We start from the raw sequence: 24126 nt of genomic DNA, 5'->3' as shown, positions 1-24126 counted from the left end.
CAATAGACAACCATTAAACTAAATATTATCTGATTTTCAACACAGAAAAATAAAACTCCCTGCTCTAAAGAGAGAATGTGCCAATTATGCAATTTGGCAGTCTAAATGATTCTGTTATTGGCAACTGCTTTCACATGTGATTGCTCATATTGCTAAATATTGTGTAGGTATGTTGCTTCCTCTCACCATGGAGAATACAGAAACAGAGGCTTAGATCTGGGTGTTACAGAAGGAGGTGAGAATGAGGTCTTTTCTTCCCCAAGTTCCTTTTCTTCTGTATTTTATTCGTTGTGTGTACCAGTTAAATGCGTATACAATATAATATAAACATAGTTGTATGATGTCAGAGAGCAACTGTGGATGAGAACTGGAATGAGGTAGAAGGAAGTTTAATGCTTTCAATATTTTGTCTGATGCTTTATTTTCTTTGAAGACCCTGTGACTAAGAGAGGACATTTCAGTATGAGCAGAATTTGATCTCAATTAGGAGTTTGGGGAGGGACAGGTGAAAGAAGCCCTGGAATGTGGGTTCTCAGTTTTTTTTATCCTAAGATCACTTTAATTCTACGGGAAGAAAACTCCATGGTTGGATGTGCTGGCTCACTTCTATAACCCCAGCATTTAGGGAAGCCAAGGTGGAAACCTCATTTGAGCCCAGGAGTTTGAGACCAGCCTGGGCAACATAGTGAGACTCCTATGTCTATTATTTAAAAATAAAAATAAAAAAGGCCAGGTGCAGTGGCTCACACCTGTAATCCCAACACTTTGGGAGGCCGAGGCAGGCGGATCACTTGAGGTGAGGAGTTCGAGAGCAGCCTGGCCAATGTGGTGAAACACTGTCTCTACTAAAAATACAAAAAAATTAGCCAGGTGTGGTGGCGGGTGCCTGTAGTCCCAGCTACCTGGGAGGCTGAGGCAGGAGAATCACTTGAACCCAGGAGGTGGAGGTTGCAGTGAGCCGAGATTGCGCCATTGCACTCCAGCCTGGGCAACAAGAGCAAACCTCCATCTCAAAATAAACAAATAATAAAGACAAATAAAACAAAGTGCTTTTTTGTTGTTGTTTTTATTTTTTTTAATTATACTTTAAGTTCTGGGATACATGTGCAGAGCATGCAGTTTTGTTACATAGGTATACACGTGCCATGGTGGTTTGCTGCAAATAAATAAATAAATAACAATAAAATAATTAATAATAAATAAATAATAGAGACAAATAAAACAAAGTGCTTTTTTGTTGTTTTTTTTATTATTATACTTTAAGTTCTGGGATACATGTGTAGAGCATGCAGTTTTGTTACATAGGTATACACGTGCCATGGTGGTTTGCTGCACCCATCAACCTGTCACTTACATTAGATATTTCTCCTAATGCTATCCCTCCGCTAGCCCCGCACCTCCTGACAGGCCCTGGTGTGTGATTTTCCCTCTCTGTGTCCATGTGTTCTCCTTGTTCAACTCCCACTTATGAGAACATGTGGTGTTTGGTTTTCTGTTCTTGTGATAGTTTGCTGAGAATGGTTTCCAGCTTCGTCCACGTCCCTGCAAAGGACGTGAACTCATCCTTTTTTATGGCTCCATAGTATTCCATGGTGTATATGTGCCACATTTTCTTTATCCAGTCTATCACTGATGGATATTTGGGTTCCAAGTCTTTGCTATTATGAATAGTGCCACAATAAACATATGTGTGCATGTGTCTTTATAATAGAATGACTTATAATCCTTTGGGTATATACCCAGTAATGGGATTGCTGGGTCAAATGGTATTTCTAGTTTTAGATCCTTGAGGAATCGCCACACTGTCTTCCGCAATGGCTGAATTAATTTACACTCCCACCAACAGTGTAAAAGCGTTACTATTTCTTCATATCCACAAAGTGCTTTCTTAAAAACAAATAGTGTTGACCAGGTGCAGCATCTCACACCTGTAATCCCAGCACTTTGGGAGGATGAGATGGGAGGATCGCTTGAGCCCAGGAGTTCAAGACCAGCCTGGGCAATATAGGGAGACCCAGACTCTGTCTCTACAAAAAAAAAAAAAAAAGTTAAAAAGGGTTAGCTGGGCATGGTGGTGCATGCCTGTAGTTCAAGCTACTTGGAAAGCTGAGGCAGGAGGATTGCTTGAGCCCAGGAGGTCAAGCCTGCAGTGAGCTGTAATCTTCACTCTAGCGTGGGTGACAAAGTGAGACCATGTCTGAAACATATACATATATACACAAGCATACACATATAGTGTTCAGCAAATAAATGTTCAATAAACTAGGACATAGGACCCCTTATTTTGAGGTTTATGGCCTGGGTGAGCTCACCTCCAAGACATAGTGAGGAAGTAGCTCCCCTGAAGGTTGAATGAGAGTGATTTATGTCTAACTGTTGCCACTTGCTTTGCTGCCTGAAGTTCAGCTTCTCCTTTTGTCCAAAATACTCTTGCCATTGTAATGCAGAAGTCATCAGAATGAAACTGACTTCAGTAAGCCCGCTCACAGCACTTATTCAGCACGTACTGTATGACAGGCACTATGCCAAGTGCTGGGAATTCAGTAGGGAACACAACAAATATTGGTTTTAACCTCACGGAACTTACAAGTCTACAGCAGACATCAGATTCTTAGTTTTCAGAAGTGAGAGTTGTTCTGCTTTTCAGAGAAAAAGAATGATCGTATAAGTTCTGCATGTATAGGAGCTAAGGGTCATTTGTCATTGTATACCCCATGCTCATCACATAGTAGATATCTACAAGTGTGTACCACATAAATGAGTGAATGATCAGATGTAAAGACTTTTTGTCACTAAAAAAATCTAAGCCAGGGCCACGTGCCGTGGCACATGCCTGTAATCCCAGCACTTTGGGAGGCCAAGGCAGGCAGATCGCTTGAACTCAGGAGTTCAAGACCAGCCTGGGCAACATGGCAAAGCCCCATCTCTACGAAAATAAGAATAGTTTTCAAAAATAAAAAAAGGGCCAGGGCCGGGCGCGGTGGCTCAAGCCTGTAATCCCAGCACTTTGGGAGGCCGAGACGGGCGGATCACGAGGTCAGGAGATCGAGACCATCCTGGCTAATACGGTGAAACCCCGTCTCTACTAAAAAAATACAAAAAAACTAGCCGGGCGCGGTGGCGGGCGCCTGTAGTCCCAGCTACTCGGGAGGCTGAGGCAGGAGAATGGCGGGAACCCGGGAGATGGAGCTTGCAGTGAGCTGAGATCTGGCCACTGCACTCCAGCCCGGGCCACAGAGCGAGACTCCGTCTCAAAAAAAATAAATAAATAAATAAATAAATAAATAAAGGGCCGGGCATGGTGGCTCACACCTGTAATCCCAGCACTTTGGGAGGCTGAGGGGGGTGGATCACAAGGTCAGAAATCCAAGACCGGCCTGGCCAATATGGTGAAATGCCATCTCTACTGAAAAATACAAAAAATTAGCAGGGTTTGGTGGCGGGCTCCTGTAATCCCAGCTACTTAGGAGGCTGAGGCAAGAGAATCGCTTGAACCTGGGAGGCAGAGGTTGCAGTGAGCCAAGATCACACCACTGCACTCCAGCCTGGGCAACATAGCAAGATTCCATCTCAAATACATAAATTAATTAAATAATAAAGAATCTAAACTAGTTCAACGTATGCTCCTGGAACTGTTCATGATCATCTGGGCATGCAGCATTGTTTTTTCAGAGTAACATAGGAAAAAATGAAATTCACTCTTGGGCAAGTCAAAACCTTGTTTTCTTTGTGGTATGTGGATTTCTGGTTTGAGTTATCTTGCCTGTTCTTGCAGGAAGGAAATTCATGGAGGTTGGTGGTTTTGTTGTCATTATTAGTGAGCCTCCTAAGCCGTATTTTCATGTCCTTAACCAACAAATATGCACTGTGCTAGATGCTGTTCTGAAATACTGAAAATACCATGATGAGCAAAACTTGGAGGATCTCCATCCTTGGCAGCTTCTATTCTAGAACTCTCCATAGACTGTTGCACTTTCTTCTCACCATTTACTTGAGACAACTATAATTACTATGCCACCTTTAAAGAAGAACATTAGACCAGCCTGGCTAACAAGGTGAAACTTCATCTCCACTAAAAATACCAAAACTAGCTGGGCATGGTGGTGTGCGCCTGTAATCCCAGCTATTCCAGAGGCTGAGACAGGAGAATCACTTGAACCCAGGAGGCAGATGTTGCAGTGAGCCGAGATCACGCCACTGCACTCCAGCCTGGAGTGAGACTCCGTCTCAAAAAAAAAAAAAAAGTAAGAAGAAGAAGAACATTAAGGGGGAAAAAATAATTCTTCAATAAAGAATGAATGCTGGCCAGGTGCAGTTGCTCACACCTGTAATCTCAGTACTTTGGGAGGCTGATGCGGGTGGATCACCTGAGGTCAGCAGTTCGAGACAAACCTGGCCAACATGGTGAAACCCCGTCTCTACTAAAAATTCAAAAATTAGCCAGGCATGGTGCCACACGCCTGTAATCCCATCTACTCCAGAGGCTGAGGCAGGAGAATTGCTTAAGCCTGGGTGACGGAGGTTGCACTGAGCCGAGATGGCACCACTGCATTCCAGCCTGGCCGACACAGAGAGATTCTGTCTTGAAAAAAAAAAAAAAAAAGAATGGATGCAAACTGAGTTTGCAGAACAAGTCTGAGCAGATTTGGGACAGCACTACTTCTCTAACTCAATGGTAGTAGAAAGAAGAACCAGGCACTCATTTGTCACAGAGGATGTAGATAGGTACACCCTTTTCAAAAATGTTTTGCAATCTCTTTCAAAGTTTTAAATGTGTGTATCTTCTGACCAAGTAATGCCAATCTTATGAATTTGTCCTACAGAACGTGCACAAACAAGGAAGGGCATGAGTACAAAGACGTAAGTTTAGCCAGGTGTGGTGTCACATGTCTGTAGTCCCAGCTACTCACGAGGCTGAGGTGGGAGGATCATTTTGGGTCCAGGAGTTCTGGGCTGTAATGTGCTATGCCTATGGGTGTCCACACTAAGTTTGGCATCAATACGGTGACCTCCTGGGAGCAGGGGACCACCAGGTTGCCTAAGAAGGGGTGAACCGGCCTAGGTCGGAAACAGGGCAGGTCAAAATCCCAGTGCTGATGAGTAGCAGGATCTCGCCTGTGAACAGCTACTGCACTCCAGCCTGGGCAACACAGTGAGACCCATCTCTATTAAAAGAAAATTTTTCACTTTTTAAAAAATAAATAGGCCAGGCGCAGTGGCTCACACCTGTAATCACTACACTTTGGGAGGCCGAGGTGGGTGAATCATCTGAGGTTGGGAGTTCAAGACCAGCGTGGCCAACATGATGATACCCTGTCTCTACTAAAAACACTAAACATTAGCCGGGCATCATGGTGCACGCCTGTAATCCCAGCTACTCAGGAGGCTGAGGCAGGAGAATCACTTGAACCCAGGAGCTGGAGGTTGCAGTGAGCTGAGATCGCACCACTGCACTCCAGCCTGGGCAACACGAGCAAAACTTCACCTCAAAAAATAAACAGAAATTTATAAATAAATAAATAAATAAAAATAAAAGACATAATTTTAGCATTATTTGTGATACTGAAAAATGAAAAATAACATAAGTGTCCATCAGGATGAGGTTGAATAAACAAATTATGGTATGTCTATATAACGGAATACTATGCAAGTGTTTTCAGTGATGTAGAACTACATGTATAGATTTGGAAAAATATCAGTGAAATACTAAGTCAAAAAAGCAAGCTGTTTTTGAAAAAAAGGTATAGTTTTCTATAATACAGCCAACATTTCAAGTGTCCTGAACACCTTACATGCATTATCTTAAGTGATACTATTATCTTCCTCACTTTATAAATGAGGAAGCTGAGTTAAGCAGTAACTTGGTCAGTGAATGCAGACATCTGGCTTTGAACCAATGTGCTTAGTCACTTCACTATACCAAGGCGGTAATTTAGCTTAGGCTAGTTTGAGTTGGGATTTCCCGCTTTCAATCAAGAGAATACTAATAAATAATCCAGATATAGGTCAATAGAGACTGGATAAATTATGGCACAATAACAGGACACTGTGTAGCTGTTTTAAAGAAGAAACAGGCTGGGCATGGTGGCTCACGCCTGAAATCCCAGCACTTTGGGAAGCCAATGAGGCAGATCCCTTGAGGTCAGGAGTTCCAGACCAGCCTGGCCAACACGGTGAAACCTTGCCTCTACTAAAAATACAAAAATTAGCCAGGTGTAGTGGTGGCATGCCTATAAGCCCAGCTACTCCATAGGCTGAGGCAGGAGAATCACTTGAACCTGGGAGGCAGAGGCTGCAGTGAGCAGAGATTGTGCCACTGCACTGCAGCTTGGGCAACAGAGCAAAACTCCGTCTCAAAAAAATAATTTTTTTAAAAAGAAGAAACAATATATATCGACATGAAAACAAACCCAATATTTAAGAGTAAAAGCAAGTTTACAGGACAGTTTGTGTGTGCATGTGTGTAATTTTGTATACATGTGTACTTAGAGAGAAAAGACATTTCAAAACAGTTTTGGGTGCCTCTGGAGGCTAGGATGGGCAAGACTCTCACTCTATTTTTATATAATTCTGCATCTATTTTTTTTCATTTATTTATTTATTTAATAGAGATGGGGTCTTCTATGTTGTCCAGGCTGGCCTTGAACTTCTGGCCTCAAGTGATCCTTTTGCCTCAGTCTCCCAAAGTGCTGGCATTACAGGGATGAGCCACTGCACCCAGTCTGTATTTTTCTTTTTAATTTTCCAAAAAGCATATATGACTTTTTTTTTCAAGATGAAGTCTTGCTCTGTCAACGCAGGCTGGAGTGTAGTGGTGTGATCTCAGCTCACTGCAACCTCCACCTCCCAGGTTCAAGTGATTCTCCTGCCTCAGCCTCCTGAGTAGCTGGGGTTGTAGGCACGTGCCACCAAGCCCAGCTAATTTTTGTATTTTTAGTAGAGACAGGGTTTCACCATATTGGCCAGACCGGTCTCAAACTCCTGACCTCGTTATCTGCCCGCCTTGGCCTCCCAAAGTGATGGGATTACAGGCAAGAGCCACCACGCAGGCCCAGGCTCAGTTTTAAATGTGTTTCTATCACCTTAGGCAAATGTGTTTGCCTTTGTGGGCCTGTTTTCTCCTCTCTAGGAGGGGTGTCTGAAACAATAGTAGTACCTATTTCAGTGGCTTCTATATGCCAAGCACTATGCTAAACAGTTTCCTCACCACAGCTCCAGGAGCTAAACATCAACTCCATTTCCAGATATGAAAACTGAAACACAAGTGTTGGAATCAGAATGAACTCAGATTTAGCTCACCTCCAAAAGCCATGTTCTCCCCACTATACCACTCTCCTAGCTACCTCTTGCCTCGTGTCTCACAATTTCCTGGTGCTGGAACATATTTAAACCCAGGCCTTATGACTCAAAATTCTCTAGCTGGAAAATGCTATCATTCTAAATGTCTGTTCACTTATATTGTTATGTTTATGCTGTATCAAACTCTAAAAACAGGGTGTCTCAACCTTAGCACTACTGACATTTGGACTGGAAAATTCCTTGCCGTTGGGGGCTGACCTATGGCAACGTAGGATGCTTAGAAGCATCCCTGGGTAGCACTCCACATCTCAGCTGTTATACCAAACATGCCTCCAGACATACTGCCACATGTCCCCTTGAAAATCACCCTGGATTGAGAACCACTGCTCTAAAAGGAAGAAAAAGCCAAACTTCTGCATGAACTCAGAATGAAACTGTATTGAAAGAAAATTTTGAATCTAATAAATATTTGTACCTCCATGATTCTTTAACTTTATGAGTTTGGGTTAATGTTAGCACCAAGTACCTTATAATTATTGGTCATGTGTAGAACACTGTACCAACTACACATAAAGTAATTATCCAAGAATTAGGGAAAGAAGGAGTTAGGATAGATCTTGCCCTCTCAACAATAACTCCACTTCACACCTACTGCAACTCATCCATGCCTGAGAGGAACAGGGCCACGTGAGGCTGCTGAGTGATGAAGGAGATAAGAATATGCCAACCCAATATATGCTGCCCTGGCATATTAACTATTTTGAGCTAAAAGCACTTGAAAAACAGCAGGTGCAAGAAGATCATTGACTTTCCTTCTGTTTCTTAAAAGCAGGAGATAAAATTCCCCTGTGAAAGACGTCCTCTCTATGCCAGAAGTAAAGTAACATTCTTATCATCAAGGACGGGGGGAAATTGGAAATTGAGGTCAAGGGGAACGCGTACACACCAACCTTGTTAGACTAATCCTTATCCTCCCAGCCACTTCTCCACCCAATTAACTCAGCCCAAGCTCCTCGGCCATGTCACACTTTCATAATTCACAACTCTTTGTCTAATTCGGCATACAGTCTCTGTCTTTGAGTGTTTATTTCTTTCTTTCTTTCGAGATGGAGTCTCGCTCTGTTGCCCAGGCTGGAGTGCAGTGGTGGGATTTCAGCTCACTGCAACCCCTGCCTCCCGAGTTCAAGTGATTCTCCTGCCTCAGCCTCCCAAGTAGCTGGGATTACAGGCACGCACCACCATGCCCAGCTAATTTTTGTATTTTTAGTAGAGACAGGGTTTCGCCATGTTGGCCAGGATGGTCTCGATATCTTGAGTTCATGATCTGCCCGCCTCGGCCTCCCAAAGTGCTGGGATTACAGGCGTGAGCCACCATGCCCGGCCAAGTGTTTATTTCTTTATGAAGGCTCCCATGCCAAGTTAAACTTGTATTAAATAAGTCTGTATGCTTTCCTCCTGTTGATCTGTCTTATGTCCATTTAATTCTCAGACCCAGCTGAAAAACTCTTAAAGGATACCTCCTCTGCAATGAGAATGGTATTTTCAACATAGCACAGTAGGAACTGAATTCAATGCTGATTTTATTTCAACTAAATAAAGCAATGCACAAGTTATCTGGGCAGCAAGCTTAACTCTAGGAGCAAAAGCCAAGAAACAAGGATTCTTTTTTTATTTAAATTATCCATCACTACACATGGCTGTCTTCCATACCTGCTCTCAGAAGATGTGTGTTAACAAATCTTATGTAAAGAAATACAGGAAAAGAGAAAAAGGGGAAACACAATTTATCTAGTCTGCCAGTGAAGGTGGTCTTTCCATCTTCTGTTCTGTAAACTGCTCCATCAGCAGGGTCCACGTCGGATGATTTTAATATTTTGTCCACTTTCCCTGCAAATTGAACAATCATAGAAACACATTTATTACCTACCATACTGAAACTGTCTCATTACTTGTGGTAAAAAGACCCATATAGATATACATTAGATTCCTTCCATGGCTACACTTACTTAATCATTTTTTAAGCTAAATCTAGGAAACAAAGAGTGTGGAAGTCACCAGTCTGCCATTTTTTCCCTAACCCTAGGGCACAGGACATTAACCCCAAAGAATCACTCAGAGAGCTGGGCGTGGTGGCTCATGCCTGTAATCCCAACACTGTGGGAGGCCAAGGTGGGTGGATCACTGGAGGTCAGGAGTTCAAGACCAGCCTGGCCAACATGGTGAATCCCCATCTCTACTAAAAATACAAAAATCAGCCAGGTGTGGTGGCACATGCCTGTAATCCCAGCTACTTGGGAGGCTGAGTCAGGAGAATCGCTTGAACCCGGGAGGCGGAAGTTGCAGTGAGCCAAGATCTTGCCAATGGACTCCAGCCTGGGCAACAAGAGCGAAATTCCATCTCAAAAAACAAAAAAAATTAGCCGGGTGTAATGGCGCATGCCTGTAATCCCAGCTACTCTGGAGGCTGAGGCAGGAGAATAGCTTGAACCTGGGAGGCAGGGGTTGCAGTGAGTCAGGTGATAAGTGAGACTCAGTCTCAAAAAAAAAAGAAACAGAGAAGACCAACTGAGGTCAAATAATGAATCCCCGCTACGTATAAAGCTGCATACCTAAAGGAGCAGTCGCAGTCATCTGGTCAGGTGTGCTACATGAAGCATATCAAGTATCATATCCTCATTACTTAGCATTCTACTAAGCAGAGTCAGTAAGTCGCACTTCCTGACTAGTAGTACAGGGTGTGCAGATCATCTACACATGCCCTTTGAATTAAACATAAAATTTAATACTTCATGGAGTTTAACTATTAAATAGACTCTTAATTTTACGAAATTTCGCATTAGTGGTCAATAACATAATTTGATTACCTGGCCTATAGTTGACTAATCACACATCTCATTGTTTAACTTGATCTGAAAAATGCACTGAGGATTTTGCATCTCTTTAACCATCACCCTGAAAACTGAGAACTACCATCATCACTTTTGATTCTTACATCTAAGAAAACAGTCACTACCTCCTAAGTAATCAAAATTCAACAAAAGAAATGAAGAGGCTGGGCGTGGTGGCTCACGCCTGTAATCCCAGCACTTTGGGAGACCGAGGCAGGTGGATCACTTGAGGTCAGGAATTCGAAACCAGCCCGGCCAACATGGTGAAACCCTGTCTCTACTAAAAATAAAAAATTAGCCAGGCGCGGTGGCGGGTGCCTATAATCCCAGCTACTTTGGAGGCTGAGGCACGAGAATTGCTTGAACCCAGGAGGCAGAGGTTGCAGTGAACCAAGACTGCACCACTGCACTCCAGCCTGGGTGACAGAGCGAGACTCTGTCAAAAAAAAAAAAAAAAAAAAGAAAGAAAAGAAAAGAAAAAGAAATGAAGAATACTTGGCTAGTCTACAGCTGTAAAATCATGTTACCTGATTTTCATGCACAGAGTACATTCATTGGGATAAGTGATCATGTCAGTGCCACACACAGGGTTAAAGTCCCTGGGACATCCTGGTAATTGATACCGAGCGCAGAATGGCTGGAAAAAAGAAAGGGACAGAGAAATTCAAGAATGACTTGAGATACACTCATAAAATAGTTCAGAGGAGAAAATATCCCAGATCTCCCTAAATTTCCTAGAATCATTTAATAAAAATATTTTTATTTTCGGCCGGGCGCGGTGGCTCAAGCCTGTAATCCCAGCACTTTGGGAGGCCGAGACGGGCGGATCGCGAGGTCAGGAGATCGAGACCATCCTGGCTAACACGGTGAAACCCCGTCTCTACTAAAAAAATACAAAAACTAGCCGGGCGAGGTAGCGGGCGCCTGTAGTCCCAGCTACTCCGGGAGGCTGAGGCAGGAGAATGGCGTGAACCCGGGAGGCGGAGCTTGCAGTGAGCTGAGATCTGGCCACTGCACTCCAGCCTGGGGGACAGAGCGAGACTCCGTCTCAAAAAAAAAAAAAAAAAAAAAAAAAAAAAAATATTTTTATTTTCCAGAAAAAAAAATTTTTTTTTGAGACAGAGTCTCGCCCTGTCTCCCAGGCTGGTGTGCAATGGCACAATCTCGGCTCACTGCAACCTCCGCCTCCTGGGTTCAAGTGATTCTCCTGCCTCAGCCTCCCAAGTAGCTGGGATTACAGGCGTGTGCCTCCATGCCCAGCTAATTTTTGTATTTTTAGTAGAGACAGGGTTTCACCACGTTGGCCAGGCTGGTCTCAAATTTCTGAGGTCATCCACCTACCTTGGCCTCCCAAAGTGCTAGGATTACAGGCATGAGCCACTGCACCTAGCAAAAAAAAGATTTCTAATGCAAAAATCAGATACAATGTTGGTGTGATGGTTCAATACATGCTATGTAAAAAAAGGACCCTGGCCGGGTGTGGTAGCTCACGCCTGTAATCCCAACACTTTGGGAGGCCAAGGTGGGCAGATCACCCAAGGCTGGGAGTTCGAGACCAGTCTGACCAACATGGAGAAACTCCATCTCTACTGAAAAATACAAAATTAACTGGGCATGCTGGTACATGCCTGTAATCCCAGCACTTTGGGAGGCCAAGGCGGGCAGATCATGAACTCAAGAGAATGAGACTGAGGCAGGAGAATCAAATGAACCTGGGAGGCAGAGGATGCGGTGAGCCAAGATCATGCCATTGCACTCCAACTCTCCAACCTGATCAATGAGAGCGAAACTCCATCTAAAAAATAAAAAAAAAATTAAAAAAAATTTTAAAAAAAAGGACCTCAGAGGCTTCAATCTGGCTGATTTTTAAATGAAAGTCTGAGACACGCCACCATACCTACTTTTTTATTGTCTAGCTTCATAATTTGCACTTCACTACACTGTCCATGTGGATGTTCTATTAAATTCCACCATAGGCCGGGCGCGGTGGCTCAAGCCTGTAATCCCAGCACTTTGGGAGGCTGAGACGGGCGGATCGCGAGGTCAGGAGATCAAGACCATCCTGGCTAACACGGTGAAACCCCGTCTCTACTAAAAACTACAAAAAAACTAGCCGGGTGAGGTGGCGGCACCTGTAGTCCCAGCTACCTGGGAGGCTGAGGCAGGAGAATGGCGTGAACCCGGGAGGCGGAGCTTGCAGTGAGCTGAGATCCGGCCACAGCACTCCAGCCTGGGTGACAGAGCGAGACTCCGTCTCAAAAAAAAAAAAAAAATTCCACCATAATCCCTTGCCTGAATGCCAAGACAAAATCAGGAATCTAATCTTTCAATCTGAACTTTCAAGGCACTGACATTTAACCAAAAACATTAAAGAAAGCAGGAGATTCAGAATTGAAGCAAATTCGTGCCAAAGGAAAAATGTTCAAAACAGGTTCATCATCTATGGAGGCTCCAAATTTCATCCCACAAGATACTGACTACAGGAAGAGAGTTGAATCTGGGCAGACATTGCCCCAAAACTTCCTCTCCACTCTCTGGAAGAGGGCCACTGCACATTTATTATTCCTTAATGTCATTTTAATTCTTATAGAAGGGCGGAGCGTGGTGGCTCATGTCTGTAATCCCAGCACTTTGGGAGGCTGAGGCAGGTGGATCACTTGAGGTCAGGAGTTTGAGACCAGCCTGGTCAACATGGTGAAACCCCGTCTCTAGTAAAAATACAAAAATTAGTCGGGTACGGTGGCATACGCCTGTAATCCCAGCAACTCGAGAGGCTCACACAGAAGAATCGTTTGAACCTGGGAGGCAGAGGTTGCAGTGAACCGAGATTGCACCACTGCACTCCAGCCTAGACAACAAGAGCAAAACTGTCTCAAAAAAATGACAAATTAAAATAAAAATAATTCTTATAGAAGGATATGCTAAAATTTTAAGCAATTCTCTGACCTTTATACTCTAGAGCAGGGGTTTCCAACCATCAGGCCACAAACTGGTACCAGTCCATGGCCTGTTAGGAACTGGGCCTCCTGTTAGCAGGAGGGAAGTGGCTGGCCAGTAAGCATTATCAACTGAGCTCCGCCTCCTGTCAGGTCAGCGATGGCATTAGATTCTCACAGGAGTACGAACCCTATTGTGACATGGGCATGCGAGGAATCTAGGTTGCGCGCTCCTTATGAGGCTTTTTTTTTTTTCCGAAATGGAGTTTTGCTCTTGTTGCTCAAGCTGGAGTGCATTGGCGCCATTTCGGCTCACTGCAACTTCCGCCTCCCGGGTTCAAGCAATTCTCCTGCCTCAGCCTCCCCAGTAGTTGGTATTACAGGCGCATGTCACCACGCCCAGCTAATTTTTTGTATTTTTAGTAGAAATGGAGTTTCACCATGTTAGCCAGGCTGGTCTCAAACTTCTGACCTCAGGTGATCCGCCTGCCTCAGCCTCCCAAAGTGCTGGGATTACAGGCATGAACCACCGCACCTGGCCTTTTTTTTTTTTTTTGACAAAGTCTCACTCTGTCGCCCAGGCTAGACTGCAGTGATGCCATCTTGGCTCACTGCAATTTCTGCCTCCCGAGTTCAGGCAATTCTCCTGCCTCAGCCTCCCAAATGGGTAGGATTAAAGGCACCCACCACCACGCCCAGCTAACTTTTGTACTCTTAGTAGAGACTGGGTTTCACTATGTTGGCCAGGACGGTCTCAAACTCCTGACCTTGTGATCTGCCGGCCTCAGCCTCCCAAAGTGCTGGGATTACAGGCTTGAGCCACCGCACCCTGCAGAGACTTCTAACTAATGCCTGATGGTCTGAGTTTCATCCCAAACCATCTCTGCCCACCCCACCCCACGCCTCAGTGCATGGAAAAATTGTCTTTCACAAACTGGTCCCTGGTCCCAAAAAGGTGGGGACCGCTGCCCTAAAGCTTTTCTCCTGAAAGTTTCTTGTATTGTTTACTGGTATAGTCACTCATTTACAGATGTTATGGCAGACACAAAGACAAAGAAAAGTTGGATCCTGACTATAAGGAGCTTAGGATGGAATAAGGCAATCAAGAAATACACATGCTGGTCTTGAAGAATGGGTAAAATTTAATATAGAAGGCTGGGAGAATGTCTACCGCAAGGAAATAAAATTGATCAAGCAAAGGCACAGTGGCAAGAGAAGTGGTTGGCATTGGAGTTAACAGTTTAAAGGAATCTCCAAAACTCTTTTATGATTTAAAAAAAAAAAAAAAAAAAAAGGTTGAGGCAGGAGAATCGCTTGAACACAGCAGGCAGAGGTTGCAGTGAGCTAAGATCACTCCATTGCACTCCAGCCTAGGGCACAAGAGTGAAACTCTGTCTCAAAACAAACAAACAACAAAAAACAACAAACAAAACAAACAAAAAACACAGCACTCAATGAACTAGGAACAGAAGAGAACTTCCTCAACCTTATAAAAGGCATCCATAGAAAAAAACAAAAACAAAAATAAAACAAAAGGCATCCATAAATAACCTACAGCAAACATTCTACTCAGTGGTAAAGGACTCAACGCTTTTCCCTAAAATCAGAAAAAAAAACACAAGAATGTCCACTTTCACCTCTTCTATTCAACACTGTACCGAAGTTTCTTGCCAGGACAATTATCCAAGAAAAATAAATAAAATGCACCCAGATGGGAAAGGAAGAAGTAAAACTATCTCTATTCAAAGATGACACAGGGCTGGGCACAGTGGCTCATGCCTGTAATCCCGACACTTTGGGAGGCCGAGGCAGGCAGATCACTTGAGGCCAGGAGTTTGAGATGAGCCTGGCCAACATGGTGAAACCCTGCCTCTACTAAAAATACAAAAATTTTTCAGGCGTGGTGGCAGTCACCTGTAATCTCAGCTACTTGAGAGGCTGAGGCAGGAGAATTGCTTGAACCCGGGAAGTGGAGGTTGTAGTGCGCTGAGATTGCACCACTGCCCTCCAGCCTGGCAAAAGAGTAAGACTCTGTCTCAAAAAACAAACAAGCAACAAAGATGACACAAGCTTGTTATACAGAAATTCCTAAGAAATTCACACACACACACACCACACACACACACCACACACACACACACACACCAATAATTACTAATAAACAAGGCCAAGTATGGTGGCTCATTCCTTTTTTTTTTTTTTTTTTTGAGACGGAGTCTCGCTCTGTCGCCCAGGCGGGAGTGCAGTGGCCGGATCTCAGCTCACTGCAAGCTCCGTCTCCCGGGTTTACGCCATTCTCCTGCCTCAGCCTCCCGAGTAGCTGGGACTACAGGCGCCCGCCACCTCGCCCGGCTAGTTTTTTGTATTTTTTAGTAGAGACGGGGTTTAACCGTGTTAGCCAGGATGGTCTCGATCTCCTGACCTCGTGATCCACCCGTCTCGGCCTCCCAAGTGCTGGGATTACAGGCATGAACCACCGCACCTGGCCCTTTTTTTTTTTTTTTTGACAAAGTCTCACTCTGTCGCCCAGGCTAGACTGCAGTGATGCCATCTTGGCTCACTGCAATTTCTGCCTCCCGAGTTCAGGCAATTCTCCTGCCTCAGCCTCCCAAATGGGTAGGATTAAAGGCACCCACCACCACGCCCAGCTAACTTTTGTACTCTTAGTAGAGACTGGGTTTCACTATGTTGGCCAGGACGGTCTCAAACTCCTGACCTTGTGATCTGCCGGCCTCAGCCTCCCAAAGTGCTGGGATTACAGGCTTGAGCCACCGCACCCTGCAGAGACTTCTAACTAATGCCTGATGGTCTGAGTTTCATCCCAAACCATCTCTGCCCACCCCACCCCACGCCTCAGTGCATGGAAAAATTGTCTTTCACAAACTGGTCCCTGGTCCCAAAAAGGTTGGGGACCGCTGCCCTAAAGCTTTTCTCCTGAAAGTTTCTTGTATTGTTTACTGGTATAGTCACTCATTTACAGATGTTATGGCAGACACAAAGACAAAGAAAAGTTGGATCCTGACTATAAGGAGCTTAGGATGGAATAAGGCAATCAAGAAATACACATGCTGGTCTTGAAGAATGGGTAAAATTTAATATAGAAGGCTGGGAGAATGTCTACCGCAAGGAATAAATTGATCAAGCAAAGGCACAGTGGCAAGAGAAGTGGTTGGCATTGGAGTTAACAGTTTAAAGGAATCTCCAAAACTCTTTTATGATTTAAAAAAAAAAAAAAAAAAGGTTGAGGCAGGAGAATCGCTTGAACACAGCAGGCAGAGGTTGCAGTGAGCTAAGATCACTCCATTGCACTCCAGCCTAGGGCACAAGAGTGAAACTCTGTCTCAAAACAAACAAACAACAAAAAACAAACAAACAAAACAAACAAAAAACACAGCACTCAATGAACTAGGAACAGAAGAGAACTTCCTCAACCTTATAAAAGGCATCCATAGAAAAAAACAAAAACAAAAATAAAACAAAAGGCATCCATAAATAACCTACAGCAAACATTCTACTCAGTGGTAAAGGACTCAACGCTTTTCCCTAAAATCAGAAAAAAAAACACAAGAATGTCCACTTTCACCTCTTCTATTCAACACTGTACCGAAGTTTCTTGCCAGGACAATTATCCAAGAAAAATAAATAAAATGCACCCAGATGGGAAAGGAAGAAGTAAAACTATCTCTATTCAAAGATGACACAGGGCTGGGCACAGTGGCTCATGCCTGTAATCCCGACACTTTGGGAGGCCGAGGCAGGCAGATCACTTGAGGCCAGGAGTTTGAGATGAGCCTGGCCAACATGGTGAAACCCTGCCTCTACTAAAAATACAAAAATTTTTCAGGCGTGGTGGCAGTCACCTGTAATCTCAGCTACTTGAGAGGCTGAGGCAGGAGAATTGCTTGAACCGGGAAGTGGAGGTTGTAGTGCGCTGAGATTGCACCACTGCCCTCCAGCCTGGCAAAAGAGTAAGACTCTGTCTCAAAAAACAAACAAGCAACAAAGATGACACAAGCTTGTTATACAGAAATTCCTAAGAAATTCACACACACACACACACACACACACACACCAATAATTACTAATAAACAAGGCCAAGTATGGTGGCTCATTCCTTTTTTTTTTTTTTTTTTTTGAGACGGAGTCTCGCTCTGTCGCCCAGGCGGGAGTGCAGTGGCCGGATCTCAGCTCACTGCAAGCTCCGTCTCCCGGGTTTACGCCATTCTCCTGCCTCAGCCTCCCGAGTAGCTGGGACTACAGGCGCCCGCCACCTCGCCCGGCTAGTTTTTTGTATTTTTTAGTAGAGACGGGGTTTAACCGTGTTAGCCAGGATGGTCTCGATCTCCTGACCTCGTGATCCACCCGTCTCGGCCTCCCAAAGTGCTGGGATTACAGGCTTGAGCCACCGCGCCCGGCCGGTGGCTCATTCCTATAATTCCAGTACTTTGAGAGGCTGAGGTGGGAGGATGACTTGAGGCCAGGAGTTCAAGACCAGCCTGGGCAACATAGCAAGACCCCATCTTTACAAAAAATTAAAAATTTGCCATGTGTGGTGACCTGTGTGTGTAGTCCTAGCTTCTCAGGAGGATGAGGAAGAAGGATCACTGGAGCCCAGGAGTTCAAGGTTATATTAAGTTACGATCATGCTATTGCACTCTAGCATGAGCCACATGTGGAGTGAGACTCAGTCTTGGAAAAAAAGAAAAAGGACTAATAAGCAAGTTCAACAAGGTTGAAAGATAAAAGATCAATATATAAAATTCAATTTTATTTCTATACACTAACAATGAACAATCTGAAAATAAAACTAAGAAAACAACTCCACTTAAAATAGCATCAAAAAGAATAAAACATCTCTAGGGCCAGGTGTGGTGGCTCACACCCTTAATCCCAGCACTTTGGGAGGCCGAGGATCACCTGAGGTTAGGAGTTCAAGATCAGCCTGGCCAACATGGTGAAACCCTGTCTATACTAAAAAAATATAGGCCGGGCACAGTAGTTCACAGCTGTAATCCCAGCACTTTGGGAGGCTGAGGTGGGCGGATCACTCGAGGTCAGGAATTCAAGACCAGCCTGGCCAGCCTGGTGAAACTCCATCACTACTAAAAATACAAAAATTAGCTGGGCATGGTGGTGGGTGCCTGTGATCCCAACTACTCAGGAGGCTGACGCAGGAGAATCGCTTGAACCCAGGAGGTGGAGGTTGCAGTGAGCTGAGATCATACCATTGCACTCCAGCCTGGGTGACAGAGTAAGACTCCATCTCAAAATAAATAAATAAATAAATAAATAAAATATATATACACACACACATAAAAGTAGCTGGGCATGGTGGCAGGAGACTGTAATCCAGCCACTTGGGAGGCTGAGTCAGGAGAATCACTTGAACCTGTGAGGCAGAGGTTGCAGTGAGTCGAGATGGCTCCACTGCACTCCAGCCTGGGTAACAGAGACACTGTCTCAAAAAAAAAAAAGAGTAAAACATCTAGAAAGGCCAGATGTGGTGGCTCATTCCTGTAATCCCAGCACTTGGGGAGGCCAAGGCGGGCGGATCACAAGGTCAGGAGTTTGAGACCAGCCTGACCAACATGGTGAAACCCCATCTCTACTAAAAATACAAAAATTAGCTGGGCGTGGTGGCATGCGCTTGTAATCCCAGCTACTCAGGAGGCTGAGGCAGGAGAATCACTCGAACCCAGGAGGCGGAGGTTGCAGTGAACCGAGATCACACCATTGCATCCAGCCTGGGCAACAGAGTGAGACTTTGTCTCAAAAAAAAAAAAAAAAAAAAATTAGGAATAAATATTTACAAAGTGTTAGACACGTATAGTGAAAACTACAAAGCATTGTTGAAATTAAAGGCCTAAATACACAGAAAGACATCCCATGTTCATGGATCAGAAGACTTAACACTTTTAAGATGGCAATACTCTCCAAATAGATATACAAGTTCAGTGGAATCCCCATCAAAATCTTAGCTGCCTTTTTTTTGCAGCAGAAACTGACAAATTGATCTTAAAATTCAGATAGAAATATAAGGGACTCCAAGTAGCCAAAACATTCTTGAATAAGAAAAAATGGTTGGAGGATTCACACGTCCTCATTTTGAAACTTACTATAAAACTACAGTAATCAGGCTGGGCGTGGTGGCTCACGCCTGTAATCCCAACACTTTGGGAGGGGGACGACCTGAGGTCAGGAGTTTGAGACCAGCCTAGTCAACATGGTGAAACCCAATCTCTACTAAAGATACAGAAATTAGCCAGGCATGGTGTTGCACACCTGTAATCCCAGCTACTTGGGAGGCTGAGACAGGAGAATTGCTTGAACTCAGGAGATGGAGGTTACAGTGAGCCAAAATTGTACTACTGCACTCCACCCTGGCAACAAGAATGAAACTCCATCTCAAAAAAAAAAAAAAAAAAAAAGGTGTGGCACTAACAATAGAGGAGGATATACTATGAGAAAACACCAGAAGGTACAGGTAGAAAAGTAGGTTGTGTTGATGAGGTTAGACTTTCTCTGTGGGCAATGAGAAGTCCTTGAAGATTTTGCACAGAGACACGCTACATTCAGTCAAGATTTTAGAGACTAATTGGAGCAGCAGTGTGTAGCAGGAACTGGAAAGTGAAGATACCAAAAGGCTGGGGAAAACCCACTGAAAAGCCACTATGCTAATCTAGGTGAGAGATAATGGGGGCCCTAAATTAGAGCAGTGGCAATGGAAATAAGGAAGAAAAACCAAAGATCAATCTCTCTCTCTCTCTCTTTTTTCTTAAGACTGGTCAAGTGAAGCAGTGGAATGAAAAAGGAACAGAGAAATCTGTGGTTGTGATCAATTAGTTGTAAACACCACTGCACAAAAACCAGCCAAACCAAAGATTTCTTGTGTAAGTCATCCTTTTAACAATCCTGTCAAAAGACAGCAGGTCCAGGCCAGGAGCGGTGGCTCATGACTGTAATCCCAGCACTTTGGAAGGCCAAGGTGGGTGGATCCTGTGAGGTCAGGAGTTCGAGACCAGTCTGGCCAACATGGTGAAACCCCGTCTCTACTAAAAATACAAAAAAATTAGCCGGGCATGGTGACACAAGCCTGTAGTCTCAGCTACTTGGTGGACTGATGCAGGAGAATCACTTGAACCCAGGAGGTAGAGGTTGCAGTGAGCAGAGATCTCACCACTGCACTCTAGCCTGGATGACAAAGCAAGACTCTGTCTCAAAAAAAAAAAAGACAGCAGGTCCTGCAGCACTTGCATTGCCTCCTGAGTGTGAATGCCTTCTTAAATTCTACATGTAGGAACTCACTCACTTTACCCTAATCCCAGCCTTAAAACGAAGGTACCATAACTCCCATTTTCTAAAAGAAAATCAAACCCAAGCAAACCGAATCACTGACTAAAAGTGTTATTGGGCATCCATGAGATGCTGAAGACTGAGCACCAAATAGCAAATAAGACATATACCTGACAACAGGCATAGTTTCCTGGAGGACATAGGCAAACAGGCAATTACAATCTAAAGCTGTGACGGGGTAGAGAAAAGCACTGGATCTAGAGTCAGACTGCCTGGATGAGAAGCATAGCTCCACCACTTCCATGTGACCTTGACCAAGGGGATAATAATGAAATAATGATCCCTACTTCACAGTACTGTGAAGGATGAAATTAGTTATTATACATGAAGCATTTAGAACACTGGTGTGGCACGTAGGTATCTAAGTATTTATTGTTATGATGGCGATGATGATGCAGTATAGGTAAGCAGAGAGAAAGTGTGTGTGTATATATATCTACATCTCTACTTTGGAGGAAGGGAATCGCGTGGGAAGGCTTCCTGGAAGAAGTCTACTCCGAGCTGAATGCTCAGAGTTAACCTACTGAAGTCAATATCCTCATATGTCAGATAATGTCTATCTTACAACATCATTGTGAGAATTGAGAGACCAAATAAACAGACAATGACTAGACCTTATATAAAACAGAACTCTGACCCACAATCTGCAGCATCCTGCCCAGGAACTCAAACCATTATTTAGAATAACCAAGCCAGGGGGCCAGCCGGCTATAAGTCAGACTTGAAGGAAATCAGACTGCTATCTCTAGTGACAGCCCAGGAAGCCAAATAATAAGCCCTTTAACAATCAGCCCAAAATGGCTAGGCTTTTTTTTTTTTTTTTTTTTTGAGATGGAGTCTCACTCTGTCATCCAGGCTAGAGTGCAGTAGTGTGATCTCAGCTCACTGCAACTTTTGCCTCCTGGGTTCAAGCAATTCTCCTGCCTCAGCCTCCCAAGTAGCTGGGATTATAGGCACGTGCCATGATGCCTGGCTAATTTTTTGCATTTTTAGTACAGACGGGGTTTCACCATGTTAGCCAGGATGGTCTTGATCTCCTGACCTCGTGATCTGCCCACCTCAGCCTCCCAAAGTGCTGGGATTACAGGCATCAGCCACTGCGCCCGGCTGCAAAATGGTTAAGACTTGATTACTAACTGACAGCTTCCATAATTTCTGTCCTTGATTCCAACTTAGGACAACCAGAGAAAATCAAATACGCACCCCTAACCCATACCATAGAATGTCCTGCTTCTAGCTAGCTCACCTGCAGCTTCCCTGTGCCAACAGCCTCCAATCAGGCCATACCTGAAACCATTCCTTTTTTCCACTATAGTTTTTGCACTCCTCTCTTTGACTCGAGTCCCTGCTCAAATGCAAGTGACAGTGGCTGAGGCTGACTCTCTTGCTATAACAAGCCCTGAAAAACACAGCCTTTGCTTGTTCTCATTTGGTTGGTCTCCATTTACATCCTCACAATTTAATTTGAAAAAGTACATAAAATATCTAGTACAAGGCATAACTATTTTTCTAAGGACCTTTTGAATCTTTAAAGAAAACACTAACAGAAACAAAGACTGAGCTGTTTTCAACTAAAATGTACACTTTTATCTGAATCAACGGGCTGCCTGACAACCTGGTTTCAAACGCAGTCCTCAATGGTTTCTTTTTTTTTTTTTTTTTTTTTTGAGACGGAGTCTTGCTCTGTCGCCCGGGCTGGAGTGCAGTGGCCGGATCTCAGCTCACTGCAAGCTCCGCCTCCCGGGTTCACGCCATTCTCCTGCCTCAGCCTCCGGAGTAGCTGGGACCACAGGCGCCCGCCACCTCGCCCGGCTAGTTTTTTGTATTTTTAGTAGAGACGGGGTTTCACCGTGTTAGCCAGGATGGTCTCGATCTCCTGACCTCGTGATCCACCCGTCTCGGCCTCCCAAAGTGCTGGGATTACACTCAATGGTTTCAAAAGTGGCAGGTCAGACCTGAAAGCCAGCCTCCCTCCCAGACGGTTTTGGGCTTCACTGTATTGGCAGAAACAGTACAAGTGGTTTCCTACTTACCGTTTTATATTTTGAAAATCGACGGAACAGAGGGCCTGTAAGAAGAAAGCATAGACATTTTACAGTATGGGATCAAAGTAAGGTATTGTTCATGAGGACTTTTTTTTTTTTTTTAATGAGGTCTTGCTGTTGCCCAGGCTGGTCTTGACCTCCTGGGCTCAAGCGATCTTCCTGCCTAGGTCTCCCAAAGTGCTGGAATTCGAGGCGTGAGCCACCACATCCAGCTTCATAAGGATGTTTTAAAATCCAGTTTGGGATTTATCCAGGTCACATCTTCTATTTTCCCCTCTAAATCCTACCTTCTTTAAACTGTCCCCATCCCACTTCCTCCAGAAAGGATATTCAGTTTTTTATGGCACCTCTCCCCACAAGCACACAGAAATAACATTTGGTTCTGTTCCCATTAGGTTTGCTTGAGAAAGGACTTTGAAGCTACGGAATAAAAGTCACGCTAGCGCACTGCAGCTTCAATTCCTGGTCTCAAGCGAGCCTTCCGCCTCAGCCTCCGGAGTAACTGGTACTACCCGCCCAAGCCACCGCAGCTGGCCAAGGAAGTAACCCTTAATTAATAGTTCATGATGTTCTTTTCCTTTGCAACTCGGGGTAACAAATACAAAATTTAATGCAAGATGTGAGCATTTTAACTCCATTTTAAGAGAGGTGTGGAGTAAAGCCCCTTTCTCGTAAGCATCCACAATTCCTCATTCCTGCGCATATCAGGGACCTGTGGGACCATACATAAAAACCCAACTCCTCATCTTGGGCACCTGAAAATCTACTTTAACAGAGAAAGCGCTCTAGACAGCAGGTGTCCTTGGAGCTGGGAGTGAAGTCAAAGCAAGAACTAACCACACCCCCCAGTTCGCGCTCCTCCACCTGGCAGGTCCTCTGGGGAACCGCCCGTAACGGCCGCGCGGGTACCGTCGCCGAGGCCGCCCAGAGCCGGGCAGGGGCCGCCGCCGGCGTGACTCCCTCTCCCGCTTTTCTCCAGAGGTCCCCGCTCTCCAGGACCGCTCCGAGCGCTACCTGCGAAGGTAACTGCCAGGAGCAGCAGCGCCAAGCGCAGCACCGCCAGCGCCATCCTCCTCCCGCGCCGGGCGTCTGGCCCCTGCGCTCTGGTGCCGGCGCCACTCGCAAGGGGCGCGGGGAGGGCGGGGGAAGGGAGGAAGAAGGGGCGGGGCGAGAGTGGGAGGAAGTGCGGGGTAGGTGGCGAAGGCAAGAGGGGCGGCGGGAAGAGGAGCCGTGAAGGGGGTCGAGGGAGAACCGGGAAGGACTGGGAAGGAGAAAGGTAGAAGGACGGGGGAGGGGGCCATGGGGAAGGAGGGGGCGAAGGAGATAGAGGAAGGGGTGGTTGTTGCCCAACACCCTCTCCTTCCCGCCGAGGAGACTAAGGGGAAGACCTCTCCCTCCGACGTACAAGAACCTGAGAGCCCTAGGGAACCCTCGTGGAACTCTTGGGAGCTCTGTCAATCAACCCCTATTTCTTAAGCATCTACTAAATCCCAGATAGTGTTTTGTTGCTGAAGACACAGCCCTGACCTCGACAAAGGAGGTCCTTGCTCTCAGGAAGCGTTCCGCCTTTCCCTCTTTTAATATATTTTTTAACTATTTTAGTTG

The 24126-nt window shown here is 44.9% G+C and overlaps 1 protein-coding gene across 3 annotated transcripts; it reads right to left on the bottom strand.

Moving 5' to 3' along the window:
* Positions 1 to 8861: 8861 nt before the first annotated feature.
* Positions 8862 to 23802, bottom strand: SPINK2 (serine peptidase inhibitor Kazal type 2). Of its 3 annotated transcripts, none has more exons than XM_033214575.1 (4): positions 23536 to 23687; positions 22510 to 22544; positions 10715 to 10824; positions 8862 to 9186 (listed from the first exon to the last, which is right to left on the bottom strand). In XM_033214575.1, the coding sequence occupies exons 1-4, from the start codon at positions 23588 to 23590 to the stop codon at positions 9141 to 9143; spliced, it is 246 nt and encodes an 81-aa protein (XP_033070466.1). In that variant the 5' UTR covers positions 23591 to 23687; the 3' UTR covers positions 8862 to 9140. The 3 variants fall into 3 exon arrangements, with proteins under 3 accessions (XP_033070466.1, XP_033070465.1, XP_033070467.1); XM_033214574.1 differs by having other exon boundaries at positions 23431 to 23681; XM_033214576.1 differs by lacking the exons at positions 10715 to 10824; positions 22510 to 22544 and having other exon boundaries at positions 8863 to 9186; positions 23386 to 23802.
* Between the last annotated feature and the right edge of the window lie 324 nt (positions 23803 to 24126).

Source organism: Trachypithecus francoisi, unplaced genomic scaffold (assembly GCF_009764315.1).
Source record: "Trachypithecus francoisi isolate TF-2019V2 unplaced genomic scaffold, Tfra_2.0 Lachesis_group1, whole genome shotgun sequence".
NCBI lineage: Eukaryota > Metazoa > Chordata > Mammalia > Primates > Cercopithecidae > Trachypithecus > Trachypithecus francoisi.
Note: the sequence above shows the minus strand (reverse complement) of the source record. Positions and strands in the feature narration are given on the sequence as shown.

Coding starts and splice junctions, on each gene's coding strand:
- SPINK2 (XM_033214576.1), bottom strand. CDS start 23,590: ATGGCGCTGGCGGTGCTGCGCTTGGCGCTGCTGCTCCTGGCAGTTACC. Junction 9,187..23,385: donor TTCCCCAGAGGACCTGCCAG/GTGGAGGAGCGC, acceptor TTCAATTTGCAG/GGAAAGTGGACAAAATATTA.